We start from the raw sequence: 18,066 nt of genomic DNA on the forward strand, positions 1-18,066 counted from the left end.
AAAATTTAAAATTTGGTTACTGGGTTGTAATAGCCACATTCCAAGTGCTCAGTCGCCACACATGGCTAGTAGCCAGCACAGATAGAGGACATTTCCATCAGCACAGGAAGTTCTATTGGACAACACTGCTCCAAAGGACTCAGCAGAACTGGCATCTGTGGGCCAACCCATAAAGGAAGAACTAGAAACTAAGGAAGTGCAGAGGAGAGGGGACAGTAAGAGGCAAAAACAGACACCAGTGAGATGGTTAGGTAAGCACAAGGCCACATATCATTAACTGCTAAAACAAGTCACACAACACATCTGTAAAATAATTCATCCGCACAACCTGCCCTCTCCCGAGAATCATTCCTTAGTGCATAAAACTCAAAAGCCCTGACAAACCAAGCAGCATCAACAGAAGACAGGCAGGGTAGGGAGGATTCCATTGTTGAGGAGCACCATTCCCTCCCACCTTTCCTGGCATCTGGCATGGTTCAGTTTAACTTCCGGTACAACATTCCCCGACGGACAGGTAGTCATCAGTTCACTGCAATGTTGGAGGAGAGCCTAGGGCGGCGTTTCCTGCTCACGGTCTGGGATTCCTTGTAAAGGTTGTACGCATGCTTGACGATGAAGGGCAGACAGAAAAAGTGCAGAAGCATGTGTGAGATTTGGAAGATCCAGTGCAAGTAACTCAGCGTCTTGAAGTGATCTTTGATGATCCTGTTGAGGAGCAGGACTATGGAGAAGTTGATGAGCTCGTAAGTGATGATCCACATGGCATAGATCAGAAGCCCCATGTAGATATTCTTGTGGATACAATAAAGGAGGAAGAAGCTGATGATGATGGTGGTGAGGGAGAGGCCAGTGCTGATGTTAGCCCTGTGGAACAGGATCCAAGTGACTAGCTCCGACTTTGAGTCCACGTAGATGCTGAACTTGGCGTCACAGCAAATGTGTGTCTTCTGGTTCAGGTCAAAGATGAAGAACTGGCTGGTATTAAGGACAGAGAAGATGCCCACCATGAGGGAGAACATCCTGACATTCATTTTATACTTGTTTTAGCAGAGCACCTCCTGCAGGAAGAAAATCATACAGACAAGTGACAAGATGGCAGAGGTAGCCTTAGACAAATCCCCCAAGTCACTAGATATAAATCAGAGAGCTAAGAGCAATGATGGTGTGTGGACAGGCAATAGGCTGGAAGTTAAGGGACATGGGGTCTGGCCCCTGCTGTGGCCTAACTTGCTAGATGTGACCACATCATTGGGAAATGAATGTATCACTGGCCTGGGACTTCCTAAGTAGCTTCCAATTCTGCTGTTCCAGCTTCAGCTTTGCTTTAAAGTGGCAAAAAGAGTGCTCCTGTTGATGTAGGTCTGTAGGAATTCAGAGGTTCCTGTATTGAGAATAATGATGGTATGAACAAAGCTCCCATCTGGGGAGTTCGCTTCTCTGAAGTCAGAAAACTCTCATGGCTCCTCAAGAGCTTGGAATCATCCCTGACATCCTCTGCCCCCGCTACTCTTTCCTTCCAAGTCCTTAGAAATTTCCCTGATTTGCTCCCTGGGCATGGCGCAGCCTTGTCCCAAGTCACAGGGTTTGGCCAGCAGGAGTGGAATGGGTAAAGGTTTACGGATCCAGGCAAGACTCTGCCCAGGGCCAAGATGCCTTAACAATAAGCCACCATTGTGCAGGTGAAGGCCCAGCAGGCAGACCTCCAGCTGCAACCTAGGTTACACCTGAGCTCTAGAGGTCAACTCATGGCAGGGAGCAGGAACCTGGTGCCCAAGCTGACCCTGCTGAGGGCATGTTGATAATGGGGGAGCTAAGGCTGGAGTAGGCTGGGCCTACAGCGCAAACATTCCTCCACAACCTGAATCTCCTTCTTACTGGTTCCCAATTCAGAGGACTCCCGAGCAAACCTCTCTCCTCATCATTCACTACACTGGCGAGCTACCTCTGTTGTGGGGCAAAGGAAGGGGCACAGTCACACATGGGGAGAACCCAGGGCTGTCCTCAGGCTGACGAATGTCCAATGGGGGACAACTTGTTGGAAGCCTGACCTGGCCTCTCTCTGAGGTGACCAGAATGGGTCCTGTCCAGCCAGGCAGAGCACAGACAGGCTGCCACTGGCCTCCCTCCAACCCTCTCCTCTTCACTCACTGGATCAACTCCAAATACAGTAAAATATACAGAATGTAAAATTCACCACTTCAGCCCTTTTTGAATGTGCAATTCAGTGACATTAAGTACATTCACGTTGTCGTGCAAGCATATCGCTATCCATCTCCAGAACTTCCTTTCTCTCTCTCTCTCTCTCTTTTGACAGAGTCTTGCTCTGTAACCCAGGCTGGAGTGCAGTGGTACAATCTTGGATCACTGCAACCTCTGCCTCCCAGGATGAAGTGATTCTCCTGCCTCAGCCTCCCAAGTAGCTGGGATTACAAGCGTGCGCCAGCATGCCCAGCTAATTTTTGTATTTTTAGTAGAGACAGGTTTCACCATGTTGGCCAGGCTGGTCTTGAACCCCTGACCACAAGTGATCTGCCCGCCTCGGCCTCCCAAAGTGCTGGGATTACAGGCATGAGCCACCATGCCCGGCCATCTTCAGAACTTTTTCATCATCCCCACCAAAATCTCTGTACCCATTATAAACACCAACTCCCCATTCTCTTCCCCTGCTCCCTACTAACCATTTTTCTTGCTGCCTCTATGAATTTGCCTGCTCTAGGTGTCTCATGTAAGTGGAATCATACATTTGTCCTTTGGTATCTGGCTTACTTCACTTAGCATAATGTTTTCCAGATTCATCCCAAATATTCTTATACTTTATTCCCCACCATCCTACCAACCCTGTGTGACTCCAGATACACAAAACTCTCAGTGCACCCTAGAACCTGGAGGGCCCAGGAGGGAGGCAGTGTGTTGTCTGGTGGGTAGCTGCACTGACGCTTCCCCGTCTGCACCAACGAAACCTCACCTCTGCTCGGTCCACAGCGCAGCTTCCAGAGCAGCCACTACCCATGGGGTACTCACCTGAATTGTCTAAAAACAAGGCCCTGAACCACACAGTTTTCTTCCTTTGCTTTATGTCTATGTTGCGAGTTTCAAGGAAATGTCTGTATAAATCCCACTGGTTCCACAGCTCTGCTGCCCCAGCCTTGGTCTCCACCCTTGGCACCTCTCTCCTGGGTCACTATAATAATGGCCTAACTTCTCTTTCTGCTGCTAGCCAAGGTCCTCTGGTACATTCTATTCATTCAACACTCACTCAGCAGACATCTATTGTGTATCTACTAGGTGCTGATGGTACCTAGCACTGAAGACACTGGAGACAGACAGGTAAATATGCTAGTGTGGAAGCTAGACAAATAAAAAAATGAATAAAAATTGTTTTTAATTAAGAGAAAAGAAAACTTGAGGCAGGCGGATCACGAGGTCAGGAGTTCAAGACCAGTCTAGCCAACATGGTGAAACCCCATCTCTACTAAAAATACAAAAATTAGCTGGGCATGGTGGCACGCGCCAACTACCTGGGAGGCTGAGGCAGCAGAATTGCTTAACCAGGACCCGGGAGGTAGAGGTTGCAGTGAGCTGATATCACGCCACTGTACTCCAGCCTGGCTGCAGAGTGAGACTCCGTCTCAAAAAAAAAAAAAAGAAAAGAAAAAAGAAAACTTACAATGCAACGTGATAAATGTGATAGAGGAAGAGATGGCTCAGTGTTGTCAAGATGTAACAGTGAGAGAGATGAAAAATCAGTGGGTGAGAATCAGGGGAGGCTTTCTGGAGTAGGCAATAGCTGAGCCTGGGTCTTCAAAGACGTGGGCACTAAGTAGGCAGAAAAAGGAGGGACTTCACGCCCAGCAAAGGAGACAACACAAAGGGGTAGGCACAGGGATAGGCAAAAGCCATTTTGGAAACAGCAAGTTTGGCTTGGCTTGAGCAGAGGGGAAGGCTGTATAGGTTGGCAGGGGCCAGATCAGGAAGGATCCTTACCCACTACCAGCCATGTGGATGTTTCTCTGAAAGGCAAAGGAGAGGTTCTTCAGGGTGTGTGTGTGTGTGTGTGTGTGTGTGTCTGTGTCTGTGAGAGAGAGAGAGAGAAACACAGACAGACAGACAGACATAATCAGATTTGCATTTTATTTATTTATTTTTGAGACAAAGTCTCACTCTGTTGCCCAGGCTGGAGTGCAGTGGTGCAATTATGGCTCACTGCAACCTCCATCTCCCAAGTTCAAGCGATTCTCCTGCCTCAGCCTCCCGAGTAGCTGGGATTACAGGTGCCTGCCACTATACCCACCTAATTTTGGTAGTTTTAGTAGAGAAGGGGTCTCACCATGTTGGCCAGGCTGGTCTTGAACTCCTGACCTCAAGTGATCCGCCCGCTTTGGCCTCCAAAAGTATTGGGATTACAGACGTGAGCCCCTGCATCTGGCCTGATTTGCATTTTAGAAAAATCTTTCTTGCTGCTGTGAGGGCCATGGGTCAGAAAGGGAGCAAAGGTGGAGGTAGGCGGAGCAGTTGAGAGGCTATGGAAGGAAATAAGGTGAAGTAAGGCAGCAGAGGGATGTTGGGGGACAGATTTGGGGCCTGGGGCTGTGGGAGGAGTCTGGGATGAGCACCTGGATGGAGGACAGCCCATTCTCTGAGGTGAGGAGCACAGGGGCAGGAGAGTACTTAGGATGGGAGCGGGGAAGACAATGACGAGGATAGCTTGCCAAATGGTGAGTGCTGTGGTTTGACTGTCCCCTCCAAAATTCATGTTGAAACTTAATCCCTAATGCAACAGCATTAAAAGATGGGGCCTTTAGGAGGTGATTAAATCATAGGGGCAGAGCTCTCATGAAAGGAATAAGTGACCTTACAAAGGGACAGGAGGGAACTAGCTAGTTTCTTTTGCCTCTCCATCCCTTCTGCCATGTAAGGACAGTGTTTGCACCATCTTGGAAGCAGAGAGAGCAGGCCCTTACCAGACACCAAACCTACTGGCACCTTGATATTGAACTTCTAGCCTCCAAAAGTGTGAGAAAATAAATCTCAGCTCTTTATAAATTACTCAGTTATTATAGCAGCAGTGGGTGACTCACACCTGTACTCCCAGCACTTTGGGAAGCTAAGGCAGGTGGATCACCTGAGGTCAGGAATTCAAGACCAGCCTGACCAACATGGCGAAACCCTGTCTCTACTAAAAATACAAAAGTTAGCCAGGCATGGTGGCCTGTGCCTGTAATCCCAACTATTCAGGAGGCTGAAGCTGGAGAATCACTTAAACCCTGGAGGCAGGGGTTGCAGTGAGCCGAGGTCGCACCATTGCACTGCGGCCTGGGCGACAGAGCCAGAGTCGGTCTCAAAAATAAAAAACGTGCTTCAGACAGTCTCTGGACCTGAATGCAAAGTGATGTCTGTTTATTTGTGATAGTATGTAATCATATACTGTCTTATATGAATGGCTAATTGATTCATAAACAATAATTTACTTTCTTCCACTAAACTACAAAATTCTCATAGTCATTCATATCTTATACATTTTTGTATATAGTATATACACAATGTTCAGTACAGTGTTCACACTACAGAGTACAGCACAGCAACAGATACAGAAGTATGTTTAACATATATCTTTTGATTAAGGAAGTGCCTTTCACACACCTTGACAAATTTGGGAAGGGTGGGGAAATTCGAGACATAAACTGAAGGATGAATTTTCTCTATTTTTATTCTTTTTCTTATCTGGAATAAAACAGAAGACACAGTGGGGAAATCATAGCACAAACCCACCCCAGGGCCAACAGTATCCTTTGTGCTACAAAAATCTGATATAAATACAGATTTGCTTATCCCAGGGTTAAATTAAAGAGTTGTGGGTTGAAGGCTAATGAAGACGCCAAGAAAAAAGGATTGCCATACTGCAATTCAGCTTCATCTTATTCCATTCATTTTGACCAATCAGGTGGTAGAAATGTGGAGTTCACAGAAGGTTTGATAAATCACAATATCCTTTAACTAAATACGCTCAATGAGCAGGATATTCCAGTTGTGATTATAATCACATTTTCTCTCCATGTTCTCCTGAAAGAGTGGCAGTAGGGTCTCTACTTGTGGAACTGCTAAGCAAAAGTGGGGGGAAAAAAAGGAAATAGAACTACCCTGGGAATCTGAGAGACCTACCTCTCAGGGGAAAGAAAAGGGCCAACACGATTGCTTATAGTGGTGGATAAAGCCGCTAACTTTTTTTTTTTTTTTTTGAGACAGAGTCTTGCTCTGTCACCCAGCCTGAAGTGCAGTGGCACAATCTCGGCTCACTGCAACCTCCACCTCCCAGGTCAAGTGATTCTCCAGTCTCAGCCTCCCAAGTGGCTGGGATTACAGGCGTGTGCCGCCACGCCTGGCTAATTTTCTATTTTTTTTAGTAGAGACGGGGTTTTGCCATGTTGGCCAGGCTGGTCTTGAACTCCTGACCTCAGGCGATCCACCTACCTCTGCCTCTCAGAGTACTGGGATTCCAGGTGTGAGCCACTGAACCCACTCAAAACTGATAATCTTTTATTTCTGCTGTGGAGAGCCTCCGCTGTAGAAATTCGTCTCTTGTAGGAAATTATATTGCCCTGGCTCTGGTTTTTGTAGGTTATGTGGGCATAGTTGATGACAAAGAACATCCAGAAACAGTGCATGACTGTACGAGACACCAAGCCAAACCAGCGCATGATTCTGACCTCTTTAATGCCAAAGTCATTGTTGGTGAGGATTTGTATTACGATGTTTGCAGTTTCATAGAAAAAAATCCAGACAACGTAGATGACCAGGCCCCTAAAGATCTGGGCATACACTGAGTACAGGAGGAAGCAGCTGATGATGATGGTGATGAAAGACAGGAAGAGGACGATTTTAAAACTCCAGCAGATGATGAAGTTATTTATGATGTCACTTGCACCCTCGTACTTTGGTGTGATCTCAGTGCAACTGCCATTCCCTAGGTGCTTCTGTTCAAAGATGAGATACATGTCTACGGCCATGATGGTGAAGACCCCTGACAACACGGTGCCCATTTTGGCAGTCATCCCACACCACTGCTGCTGTTTCATGCTGAGACCTCCTGTGAAGACAAACAACATGAGGGAGAATTCTAGTTCCTGCCAACATGGTAAATAACCAGGGTTTCTGCCTCCTTTCCCAAATCTACTTTGGAGAAATATAGACAGAAATACGAAAACTGGGAAACTACAGCTTTGGGAAGACACAGGCTGTTTACAATGGACTGGGGGTGGGGAAGAGAGAGGATTCAGTCAAGCTGGTGGCAATGACCAGATAAAATTACAGCAGTGGTTCTCAACCCTGGATTCACCTTAGAATCACCAAAAGTACCCAAGTCCAGGCCCCACCACAGACCAATCACATTCTCTGGTTGGGATCCAGGCAGCAGTATTTTTCAAAACTTCCTAGTAATTTTCGTATGTAGCCAGTGTTGGAAAAAGCTGAGTTAGAAAAAGATGGCTTAAATTATGCTCTTAGCTGGGCACAGTGGCTCATGCCTGTAATCCCAGTACTTTGGGAGGCTGAGGTGTGAGGATTGCTTGAGTCCAGCAGTTCAAGACCAGCCTGGGCAACATGGTGAAACCCCAGCTCTACAAAAATTAGTCAGGTGTGGTGGTGCATGCCTGTAGTTTTAGCTACTCAGGAGGCTGAGGTAGGAGGATCACTTGAGCCCAGGAAGTCAAGGCTGCAGTGAGCTGAGATCATGCCACTGCACTCCATCCTGGGTGACAGAGCAAGACCCTGCATCCAAAAAAAAAATTATGTTGTTAACTCTCCTAGCATTGCCTTGGGCTTCCATTGCTGCCCAGATGGTGAAAATTGCCTGTACTTGTTCAGACCTGAGTGCAGATGTTTCAGGATATAACCAGGGCAGCACAAGAACCCTGTAGGGTGGAGATGATAAAAACAGGTGGACGCCAACTGACTTTGGGCAATCGCTTCTCTACTACGTATCAAAATATGGATTACAATGAAAGATGTATACTTTAAAGGAAATTTAGAGCCTTAGGACAGACTAGCCTTATAATAGAAAAGAAAATGTAATAATGAGCTAAGTATTCAACTCAAGAAGTTAGAGGGAAAATAAGAACTATACAAAAGTAGGAGGAAGAAAATAAATAGAAGCGCATAAGTCAATGAAACAGGAAATAAAGTAGAGGGATTTCTGACTGGTTAGGTTATTTGGGCTGACATGTTGCCAAAAAGCAACTTAAAATGCTGGATAAAATAGTTTAAAAATATAAAGTATAGAAGTGCTCCCCAAGTGGAAGGAAGTAAATTTTGCTCTGAAGTTATTTGCCAATCTAGGCAAACTTGGATTTCATTATGACAGCAATGCAGGATAAAGAAGAACAAAATCAAAGCTCTGACTCCACCAAGGTGAAGAGTCTTTCCTATATTAGTTGTGAGCATCCCCGAAGGCCTACGATTAGGGGAAAGGTGAATCAGAAGTAAACCTCCCCTATATCTTTCTGCCAGGAAACTTCAAGAAAAGTTGGCTTGTTAACTACACTGAGCAGGTGAGGAGAAAACTCTCCTTGAGACATTGTAATCATAGCTGGCCCTTTTTTTTTTGTAGATTTATAGCCCATATTACATGAAGTATTTTTTTAACTTTAAGTTATAAATCTAGTTTAAAGTCGTCCTAAACTGAAAGTGTGTCTAAGTGTCTGGCAGAAGCAAATTCAAATCCTCTCTGGAGGATTGTACTTTTATGCTGGTCTTCATCCTCTAAGAATCTTCATCAGTAATTTTTCAGGGACAATGACAAGTACACAGTGAAAAATAACCAAGCACATAAGGAACAAGGCATTGTGAGAACCAGCTGAAACAACAGATAGCAACGGAACTGCGTAATATCTGATCATAAAACAACTATGATTACCATATTTTTGCATTATTTAAAATTTTTGTTTTACTTTTATTATAGTATAATTCATGCATATATAATACACAGATATATAATATATATATATATACACAAGATAAAATTTTACATCTTAACCATTTTTAAGTAGACAGTTTAGTAGTGTTAAGTATATTCATTTTGTTATACAAACAATCTCTAGAACTTTTTCATCTTGCAAAACTGAAACTGTATACCCATTAAGCAACAATTCCCATTTCCCCCTGCCCCAGCTCCTGGAAACGATCATTCTACTTTCTGTTCCTATTAATTTGACTACTCTGGATATGTCATGTAAGTGGAGTCTTTTTTTTTTTTTTTGAGATGGAGTCTCACTCTGTCGCCCAGGCTGGAGTGCAGTGGTGCAATCTCAGTTCACTATAACCTCCATTTCCTGGGTTCAAGCAATTCTCGTGCCTCAGCCTCCCAAGTAGCTGGGACTACAGGAGTGCACCAACACACCTGGCTAATTTTTGTATTTTTAGTAGAGACAGGGTTTCGCCATGTTGGCCAGGCTGGTCTCAAACTCCTGACCTCAGGTGATCCTCCCACCTCGGCCTCCCAAAGTGCTGGGATTACAGGGGTGAGCCACCCCACCCGGCCATGTAAGTAGAATCTTATAGCATTTGTGACTGGCTTATTTCTGTTAACATAATGTCCTCAAGGTTCATCTATGTTATAGCATGTGTCAGAATTTCCTTTGATTACTGCATTAAAATAAATAAAAGATAAACTGAAAATATATGAAGAAACAGGAAACCATAGAAAATGACCTAGTGTTATAGGATCTCTGGGGCGTCAATTTTCTGGCCAGAAACCTCTGTGGCCAGTGGCACCTTTGCCTGAGTTCTTGTTCTGTGTCCAAGATGAATGAGGTACACAGACAAGTGAAGGGTAAACAAGATGAAGATGAGCTTTAAGTGTTAGATCAGCTAAAAGGAGACTCACAGTGGGTAGTTCCGCTCTGTAGGCAAGTCATGCTAATATCTGCTGTTCTCAGCAGGGAGAAGGTCCTGGAGAGGGTTGCTCCTCTATGCAGCTGATAGTCCTGACGTCTCCGCAGGTCTCTGAGGCTCTCAGAAGAGAGGGTAGCTCCTCTCTGTAGCTGGTCCTCCCATTGTCTCCTGCTATCAGCAGAGAGGATAGCTCCTCTCTGCAGCTGGTCGTCCTATCATCTCTCTGCCCTCTTCGTCCTCTAGCCATCCTCTGCCCTGCTCTGGCTAAGCCCAGGTCTTTTATGGACCTCAGAAGGGAGGAAGTGCACGCAGATTGGTCCATCGGGGGCCATGGGCAGGCTGGAAGAGGCACCACTTAGGTGTGCAGGACTGGCGGCCTGGCCCCAGCCTTCAGGCTCTCCCGGGCCTGAGGGTGGGGCCTTACTGAGGATCCGACCCCTTCCACCCGGGAATGGATATGCCTCCCGCTGCCATTCATGGCCCCCTAGGGCTCGGCCCCAACCCGGCTCCGAGATTTGAACTGGTGCCGGGATTGGAGAGAGGCCAGGCAGCGGGAGCAGACATCCGGGAGCCTGCAGGGATGGGAGGAGGCCGGGGAGGGGGTCCTCCTGGGGTCCACGAGGGTGCAGGCTGCAGAGACGCCCGGGTCCTGCACCTAGGAGGTCCTGCCCCGCCAACTCGGAAGGGGCGGGTCTCCTACTTGTCCCTGGCTCCTGCCTGCTCAGTGAAGTGGGAGGCCCAGGTCTGCAGCCGTGGGTCCTGGCAGCTGCAGCTGCACCTGGGAGGGCAGATCCTGCCTATTCCCGGCCCTCCTCCAAGAGCACAGGGAGGCTTGGATGCACAGCCACGGTTTGGGCAGCTGCAGCCCGCCCAAGAGGGCGGGGCTTCTGCCTGCTCCGTGGAGCCGGAGGTGGGGTCTACGGCTGTGGTTTGGGCGGCTGCAGTAGCACCCGGGGAGCTCCCGCCTTAACTCAGAAGGGGCCGGGCTTCCACTGGCTCCATGGAGTGTGTAGCCCTAGCCGCGCCTCCCTGCTGCAGTTGGAGTGACAGCCGGAATGATGGCAGCAGCCACTGCCATCACTAGCTGATTTGAAAAAGAACCAAACAGAATTCTAGAGATGAAAAACTCAGTATCTTAAATTAAAAATTCAGTGGACATAAATGGTAGCAGGTTGGACACAGATTAAGGAATAATTAGTTAACCAGGAAACAAGATAAATCAGCAGAAATTATCCAGAATGTAGCACAGGGAGACAAAAAGATGGAAAATATGAATGAGAAGTTAAGAGACATGAAAGATATAATAAGATGTTCTGATAGAGAAAGAGAGATGAGACAAAATGGGGGTAGCATATTTACAGAGAAAATAGCTGAGGATTTGCACAACTGAAAAAAAAACACCAATGCACAGATTCAAGAAACCTAACTGATTGCTAGAAGGATAAATGAAAGAAAATCTACACAAAACATATGGTACTCAAACTATGGAACACCACACACAAAAAGAAACTCTCAAAAGCAGCCAATGGGCTTTTTATTTAAAAGACCAACAGTTATAGACTTCTACAGGAAACAAAAATCCCATGGAATAATATTTTAATTGTGCTACACAAAGCAAAACAAACAAACAGAAACCCCTGCCAACCTAGGATTCTATACTCAACTCAAATATTTTTCTTTTTTTGAGACAGTATCTTGCTCTGTCGCCCAAGCTGGAGTACAGTGGCATGATCTCAGTTCACCACAACCTCTGCCTCCCGGGTTCAAGCAATTATCCTGCCTCAGCCTCTCAAGTAGCTGGGATTACAGGCGTGTGCCACCATGCCCAGCTAATTTTTGCATTTTTCGTAGAGACGGGGTTTCACCATGTTGGTCAGGCTGGTCTCAAACTCCTGACCTCAGGTGATCTGCCGCCTCGGCCTCCCAAAGTGCTGGGATTACAGGCATGAGCCACTGCGCCTAGCCTATTTTTCTTATTTATATATTTATTTATAGAGATGGAGTCTTGCTGTGTTGCCCAGGCCAGAATGGAGTAATGCAGTCATAGCTCACTGCAGCCTCAAACTCCTGAGCTCAACAGAGCCTCCTGCCTCAGCCTTTTTTTTTTTTTTTTCTGGAGACAGGATCTCACTCTGTCACCAGGCTGGAATGCAGTGGCACGATCTCAGCTCACTGCAACCTCTGCCTCCCGGGTTCAAGCGATTCTCCTGCCTGAGTCTCCCCAGTAGCTGGGACTACAGGCGCCTGCCACCATGCCTGGCTCATTTTTTTGTATTTTTAGTAGAGACAGAGTTTCACCATGTTGGCCAGGCTGGTCTTGAACTCCTGACCTCAAATGATCCACCTGCCTCGGCCTCCCAAAGTGCTGGGATTACAGGCGTGAGCCACCGCGCTCGGCCTCTGCCTCAGCCTTTTAACTAGCTGAGACCACAGGTGCACACTACCACATGCAGCTCATTAAAAAAGAAATTTTTTTTTAGCTGGGTGCAGTGGCTTTTGCCTGTAATCCCAGCACTTTGGGAGGCTGAGGTGGGCGGATCATGAGGTCAGGAGATCGAGACCATCCTGGCTAACACGATGAAACTCCGTCTCTACTAAAAATACAAAAAATTAGCCAGGCGTGGTGGCGGGCACCTGTGGTCCCAGCTACTCGGGAGGCTGAGGCAGGAGAATGGCGTGAACCCAGGAGGCAGAGCTTGCAGTGAGCCGAGATCACACCACTGCACTCCAGCCTGGGTGACAGAGCGAGACTCCTCTCAAAAAAAAAAAAAAAAAAACTTTTATTTTTGGAGAGACAGCATCTCGCCATGTTACCCAGGCTGGTCTCAAACTCCTGGCCTCAAGTGACCCTCCCACCTCAGCCTTCTGAGCAGCTGGGACTACAGGAGTGAGCCACTGTAAATATTTTTCTAAAATATTTTTCAAGATTGAGAGCACATAGTATGATGATAATCTTTTCATAAAAATCAAAACCAAGCAAAATTTAAGAATATATTTTTTGGCCCTACATATATATGTGAATAAAACTTTATTATAAAAGTAAGGGAAGACCAGTCATGGTGGCTCACACCTGTAATCCCAGCACTTTGGGAGGCTGAGGCAGGTGAATTGCTTGAGTACAGGAGTTCGAAACCAACCTGCCCAACATGGCCCATCTCTCCAAAAAAAAAAAAAAAGAACCACCAAAACCAAAAATTACCTAGGTGTGGTGGTGGCACATCCCTGTAATCTCAGCTACTCCGGAGGCTGAGGTATGAGAATCACTTGAGCCTGGGAGGCAGAGGTTGCAGTGAGCCAAGATTGTGACACTGCACTCCAGCCTCGGTGACAGAGCGAGACTCTGACTAAAAAAAAGAAAAAAAAATTACCAAAAGTAAGAGGATAATAGATACAAAATTTGGGATTGTGGTTACTTCTGAAGTGCGAGGGGCAGGGATAGGGGCAGGGGCACATAGATAATTGTGAGGTTTTATTCTGTTTCTTGGGTTGAATGAGAGATTCACAAGTGTTCATCATAGTTAAAAAAACAAACTAGTAAATAAAAGAACAGAAGTGGGCCATGCATGTATTAATGATGACTGTTTTCTATGACCTAGGATTATGAATAGTCCAATCCTGTATACCTGAGTTCCCCAAGGAAAAAAATAAAAAGAGTGGAAAAAGACATGTAATCTAATCTCGCACCTGTGGCATACTGTGGCGTAATTGGCCTTGCTGTGTTCATTGCCTCCCATCCAACTAAAACAGATAGCAAACGTCCTGTTTGTACTTCTTAAAAATCTCATTAAAATTTTGGGTTCCCATTGGTCTATCCCTAGCAAAGACTGACAATTGTCTCCCAACATTCATTTCTCCCTTTTCACTTTTACCTTTAGCTAGACACATGGCTGCCCAGCTAATAACTGCATTTCCCAGCTTCCCTTGCGGATTTGTGTGGCCCCATGACCAACGGGATACAAATGGAAGTGATGTGTGCCACTCTACAGTCTTGCTCATAAAAGAATTAGGAGTGCTCTCACCTTCTCCCTTTCCCCCTTCCTGTTTTTTGGCCATGACTGGAACTGATCTATGACCTACCCTATCAGCCGTGGGTCATTGCTACGTGAGAGAGAAATAAACTCCTATCATAAATAAGTCATTGTCTTTTGGGATTTCTTTGTTACAGTGGCTTAGCTTGTACCATATGATACTACCTAAACTTCTTTATTGAAGAAGTGTAATGAGAAATAGTGATCTACTGGGATCTAGCACCTCCTTTGACTTTGCTCTTTTGAAGAATCCAGCAGATTCTTCCTGTCTACATGCTTATTTCACGGAGTCTATGCTTATTCACCATCTCCTCATAAAGAGATATCTCCCCTTTATCTCAAGATCACCATTCTCTTTTTTTGTTTGTTTTTTTTTGTTTTTTTGAGACAGAGTCTTGCTCTGTCGCCCAGGCTGGAGTGCAGTGGCATGATCTCGCCTCCCGGGTTCAAGCGATTCTCCTGCCTCAGCCTCCTGAGTAGCTGGGATTACAGGCGCGTGCAACCACACCCAGCTAATTTTTTTGTATTTTTAGCAGAGACGGGTTTCACCGTGTTGGTCAGGCTGCTTGAACTCCTGACCTCGTGATCCACCTGCCTCAGCCTCCCAAAGTGCTGGGATTACAGGTGTGAGCCACGGCACCTGGTCCAAGATCACCATTCTCTTACAATTAACTTGGTAATAACTCATGTATTGTCTTATGACATATTTTATTATATATTGTCTTAAATTGTTATTTAAATATTTTATACTTATAATAATCATTTTCATAGCTACCAATAAGGTTATTGAGTGTTAGAGAAGCTAATTAATTTTGCCCAGGCCTGTATATCTGCACAGCAGCAAAATTAGGATTTGAACTCACAACTTTCTGCCTCCAAAACTGACTCACTTGCCTTCATGCTCAACCTACTTGTGTTTTGTGTGTTTCAGGGATTTTTGAATCCACTGAGCCCAGAGACTCCATCCATCCCCTAGTTCCTAAGGAGGGCCTCGACTAGAGTAAGGCCTTGATTAAAGTAGGCCTTTGGTCAGTGTTGGCAATTCTTCCTCCATTGTCTCTCATCTGACTCATCTTCCTCACTAACTCTCAGGGCCATTCTGTTCCTTTCTCCTTTCTTCTTTCTCTCTCTTTCTTAGTTCTTCTCCTTCCTTCCCTTCCTTCCCATTCTTTTTCCCATCTATGCTGCAAAACTTCCAAGTGCATACTCTTGATTGCTCTAAGCGAAGGTTTTTTTTGTTTTGTTTTGTTTTTTTGAGATGGAGTCTCGCTCTGTCACCCAGGCTGCAGTGTAGTGGCGTGATCTTGGCTCACTGCAACCTCCGCCTCCCAGATTCAAGCAATTCTCCTGCTTCAGCCTCCCAAGTAGCTGGGACTACAGGGGCAAACCACCATGCCCGTCTAATTTTGTATTTTTGGTAGAGGTGGGGTTTCACCATGCTGGCCAGGCTGGTCTCAAACTCCTGACCTCGTGATCCACCCGGCTCAGCCTCCCAAAGTGCTGTGCTGGGATTACAGGTATGAGCCATTGCGCTCAGCCTAAATGTTTATTATTACCATTATCTTTATCATTATTACATCATCTCATTTGACTGATATCCTTATGTGAGGTAAATATTTTAATTTGCAAAATTAAAACATAATTTAATACTTACTTTGTATATATCTTGAGAGATATATATAGGAAAAAAGTTTGTAGGAAAAAAATGATCCAATACTGAGATTTAAAAAGTCACAAATAGGAACACAGAAAAAAAAGTTAATGTTTCCATGTTACGGAAAGTTTCACATTTGCTCTATCAAGTGAGATAAAGAGACTTCTAAAGCAAGAGTCTCAAACTCTAAGGCCTTCCAGAGCTAGGCAAGTCAAATAAATGGGTGAGGTTGAGGGGTATGAAGATACTAGGGCTGAGTGTGGTGGGTTGCACCTATAGTCCCAACTACTTGAGAGGCTAAAGCAGGAGCATCACTTGAGCCCAGGAGTTTGAGGCCAGCCTGGGCAACATAGCAAGACTCCATTTCAAAAAAGAGAAAAAAGAAAGAAAAAGTTACCAGGGAGTAGTAGAGATTGTAGCAATTAGGACAGTGTCCACCTGCCTGAAAGTATTTGAATTCAAATTTCCTTAATAGATTGTGCTGTTCAAACAAAACATATTTGAGGGCCATGTTGCAATTTTCACAAGAGTGAAACTCCATCTCAAAAAATAATAATAAGGCCGGGAGTGATGGCTCACGCTTGTAATCTCAGCACTTTGAGAGACTAAGGTGGGTGGATCACCTGAGGTCAGGAGTTCGAGACCAGCCTGGTCAACATGGTGAAACCCTGTCTCTACTAAAAATACAAAAATTAGCCAGGCGTGGTGGCATGCGCCTGTAGTCCCAGATACTCGGGAGGCTGAGACAGGAGAATTGCTTTAACCCGGGAGGCAGAGGTTGCAGTGAGCCGAGATTGCGCCACTGCACTCCAGCCTGGGAGACAGAGCAAGACTTCGTCTCAATAATAATAATAATAGCCGGGCGCAGTGGCTCACGCCTATAATCCCAGCACTTTGGGAGGCCAAGGCGGGCGGATCACAAGGTCAGGAGATCGAGACCATCCTGACTAACATGGTGAAACCCCGACTCTACTAAAAACACAAAAAATTAGCTGGGCTTGGTGGCGGGTGCCTGTAGTCCCAGCTAGTCAGGAGGCCGAGGCAGGAGAATGGCATGAACCTGGGAGGTGGAGCTTGCAGTGAGCCGAGACTGTGCCACTGCACTCCAGCCTGGGTGACAGAGAGAGACTCCGTCTTAAAAAACACAAAACAAAACAAAATAATAATAATAATAGCAAACATTTAATAAAAGCTTACTTTGTGCCAGGCACTGTATTAGAGTTTCATAACTATCTTGAGGATAGCTGTAATTGTATGTATTTATTTCCTCATTGATAGTTTCAAGAGGGAGGTGTATTTGTATTATTTATGCATTCAGACACCCAGAAAAAGATTTTTACCTGTCAGGAGATTTACTAACAACTATTCAGAATTTAGTGCCAACTCAACTGAACAGAGTAAGCCCTTGTCCTGTGGAAGGTCGCTCTTCAACAGGACTTTGGAAAATCAGACTCGTCTCCCTAGCAACTTTCAGTTTTTTTTTTTTTTTTTTTTGAGACAGTGTCTCGCTCTGTCGCCCAGGCTGGAGTGCAGTGGCGCTATCTCGGCTCACTGCAAGCTCTGCCTCCCGGGTTCACTCCATTCTCCTGCCTCAGCCTCCCGAGTAGCTGGGACTACAGGCACCCGCCACCACGCCTGGCTAATTTTTTGTATTTTTAGTAGAGACGGGGTTTCACTATGTTAGCCAGGATGGTCTCGATCTCCTGACCTCGTGATCCGCCCGCCTCGGCCTCCCAAAGTGCTGAGATTACAGGCGTGAGCCACTGCGCCAGGCCAATGTACAACTTTCAGTTTTACTAGTAACTTCATTAGATTCATTTTATTATTTGGCTCATTCTAAGTTACAGCCATCTATAGATTTAATTTCTAGTACTTCTCCTTAATGCGCTGACTCTGCAGTTGGTTGATTTGTTTTCTATTGCTGCCATAACAAATTACCACAAACTGAGTGGTTACAATACAAAGTTATAATAGTATCTCAGTTCTGTAGGTCACCAGTCCCAGTTGCCTCAATACTCAACTGGTGGTTTCTCTGCTCCAGGTTTCACAAGGTAGAAATGGAGGTATCCTGGGCTAGCGGGACCCTTCTTGGGAAATTCTAGGGAAGAATCCCCTTCTAGCCTCCTTCAGTTTGTTGGCTGAATTCAGTTCCTTGCATTTGTAGAACAAAGATCCCTACTTCCTTGCTGGCTGTTAGCTGAGGGCCACCCCTGGCTTCCAGAGGCCTCCTTCCAGGCCTTGCTCCTGAGCTCTCAGAGCCAGCAGTGGTACATCAAGTCCTTCTCACGCTTGGAATTTCTCTGCCTTCTCCTTCTGTCACAATTCACTGCCTCTAACTGGAGAAAGTTCTCTCCATTTATGGGTTCATGTGGTTAGACTGGACCCACTTGTCTAATCCAAGACAATCTCTTTACCTTCAGGTCCTTAACCTTAATTGCATCTGCAAAGTCCCTTTTGCATACTCACAGGTGTGATACGAGGGGGCAAAGGCCATAAGGG

At 45.7% G+C, this 18,066-nt stretch overlaps 2 protein-coding genes across 6 annotated transcripts in view; both read right to left on the bottom strand.

Annotated features, from left to right (window-relative positions):
* Positions 1-239: 239 nt before the first annotated feature.
* TMEM217B (transmembrane protein 217B) lies at positions 240-1,031 on the bottom strand. The gene has a single exon (XM_054557446.2). The coding sequence runs from the start codon at positions 1,029-1,031 to the stop codon at positions 522-524; it is 510 nt and encodes a 169-aa protein (XP_054413421.1). The 3' UTR covers positions 240-521.
* Positions 240-18,066, bottom strand: part of TMEM217 (transmembrane protein 217) — a 45,325-nt gene continuing 27,498 nt past the window's right edge. The window contains exons 1-3 of one of the 5 annotated variants that reach the window (XM_024248726.3): positions 9,878-10,811; positions 6,469-7,084; positions 240-1,058 (exon numbers count right to left, since the gene is read on the bottom strand). In XM_024248726.3, the coding sequence (XP_024104494.2) occupies positions 1,028-1,058; positions 6,469-7,073 (636 nt within the window). In that variant the 5' untranslated portion in view covers positions 7,074-7,084; positions 9,878-10,811 and the 3' untranslated portion in view covers positions 240-1,027. Of the gene's footprint in view, positions 1,059-1,296; positions 1,382-5,640; positions 5,722-6,468; positions 7,085-9,877; positions 10,812-18,066 lie in introns of those variants that run through there. The other 4 variants (XM_054557443.2, XM_054557445.2, XM_002816849.5 and 1 more) reach the window with 4 other exon arrangements.

The sequence above is a fragment of the Pongo abelii genome, chromosome 5 (genome assembly GCF_028885655.2).
Source record: "Pongo abelii isolate AG06213 chromosome 5, NHGRI_mPonAbe1-v2.0_pri, whole genome shotgun sequence".
NCBI classification, from domain to species: domain Eukaryota; kingdom Metazoa; phylum Chordata; class Mammalia; order Primates; family Hominidae; genus Pongo; species Pongo abelii.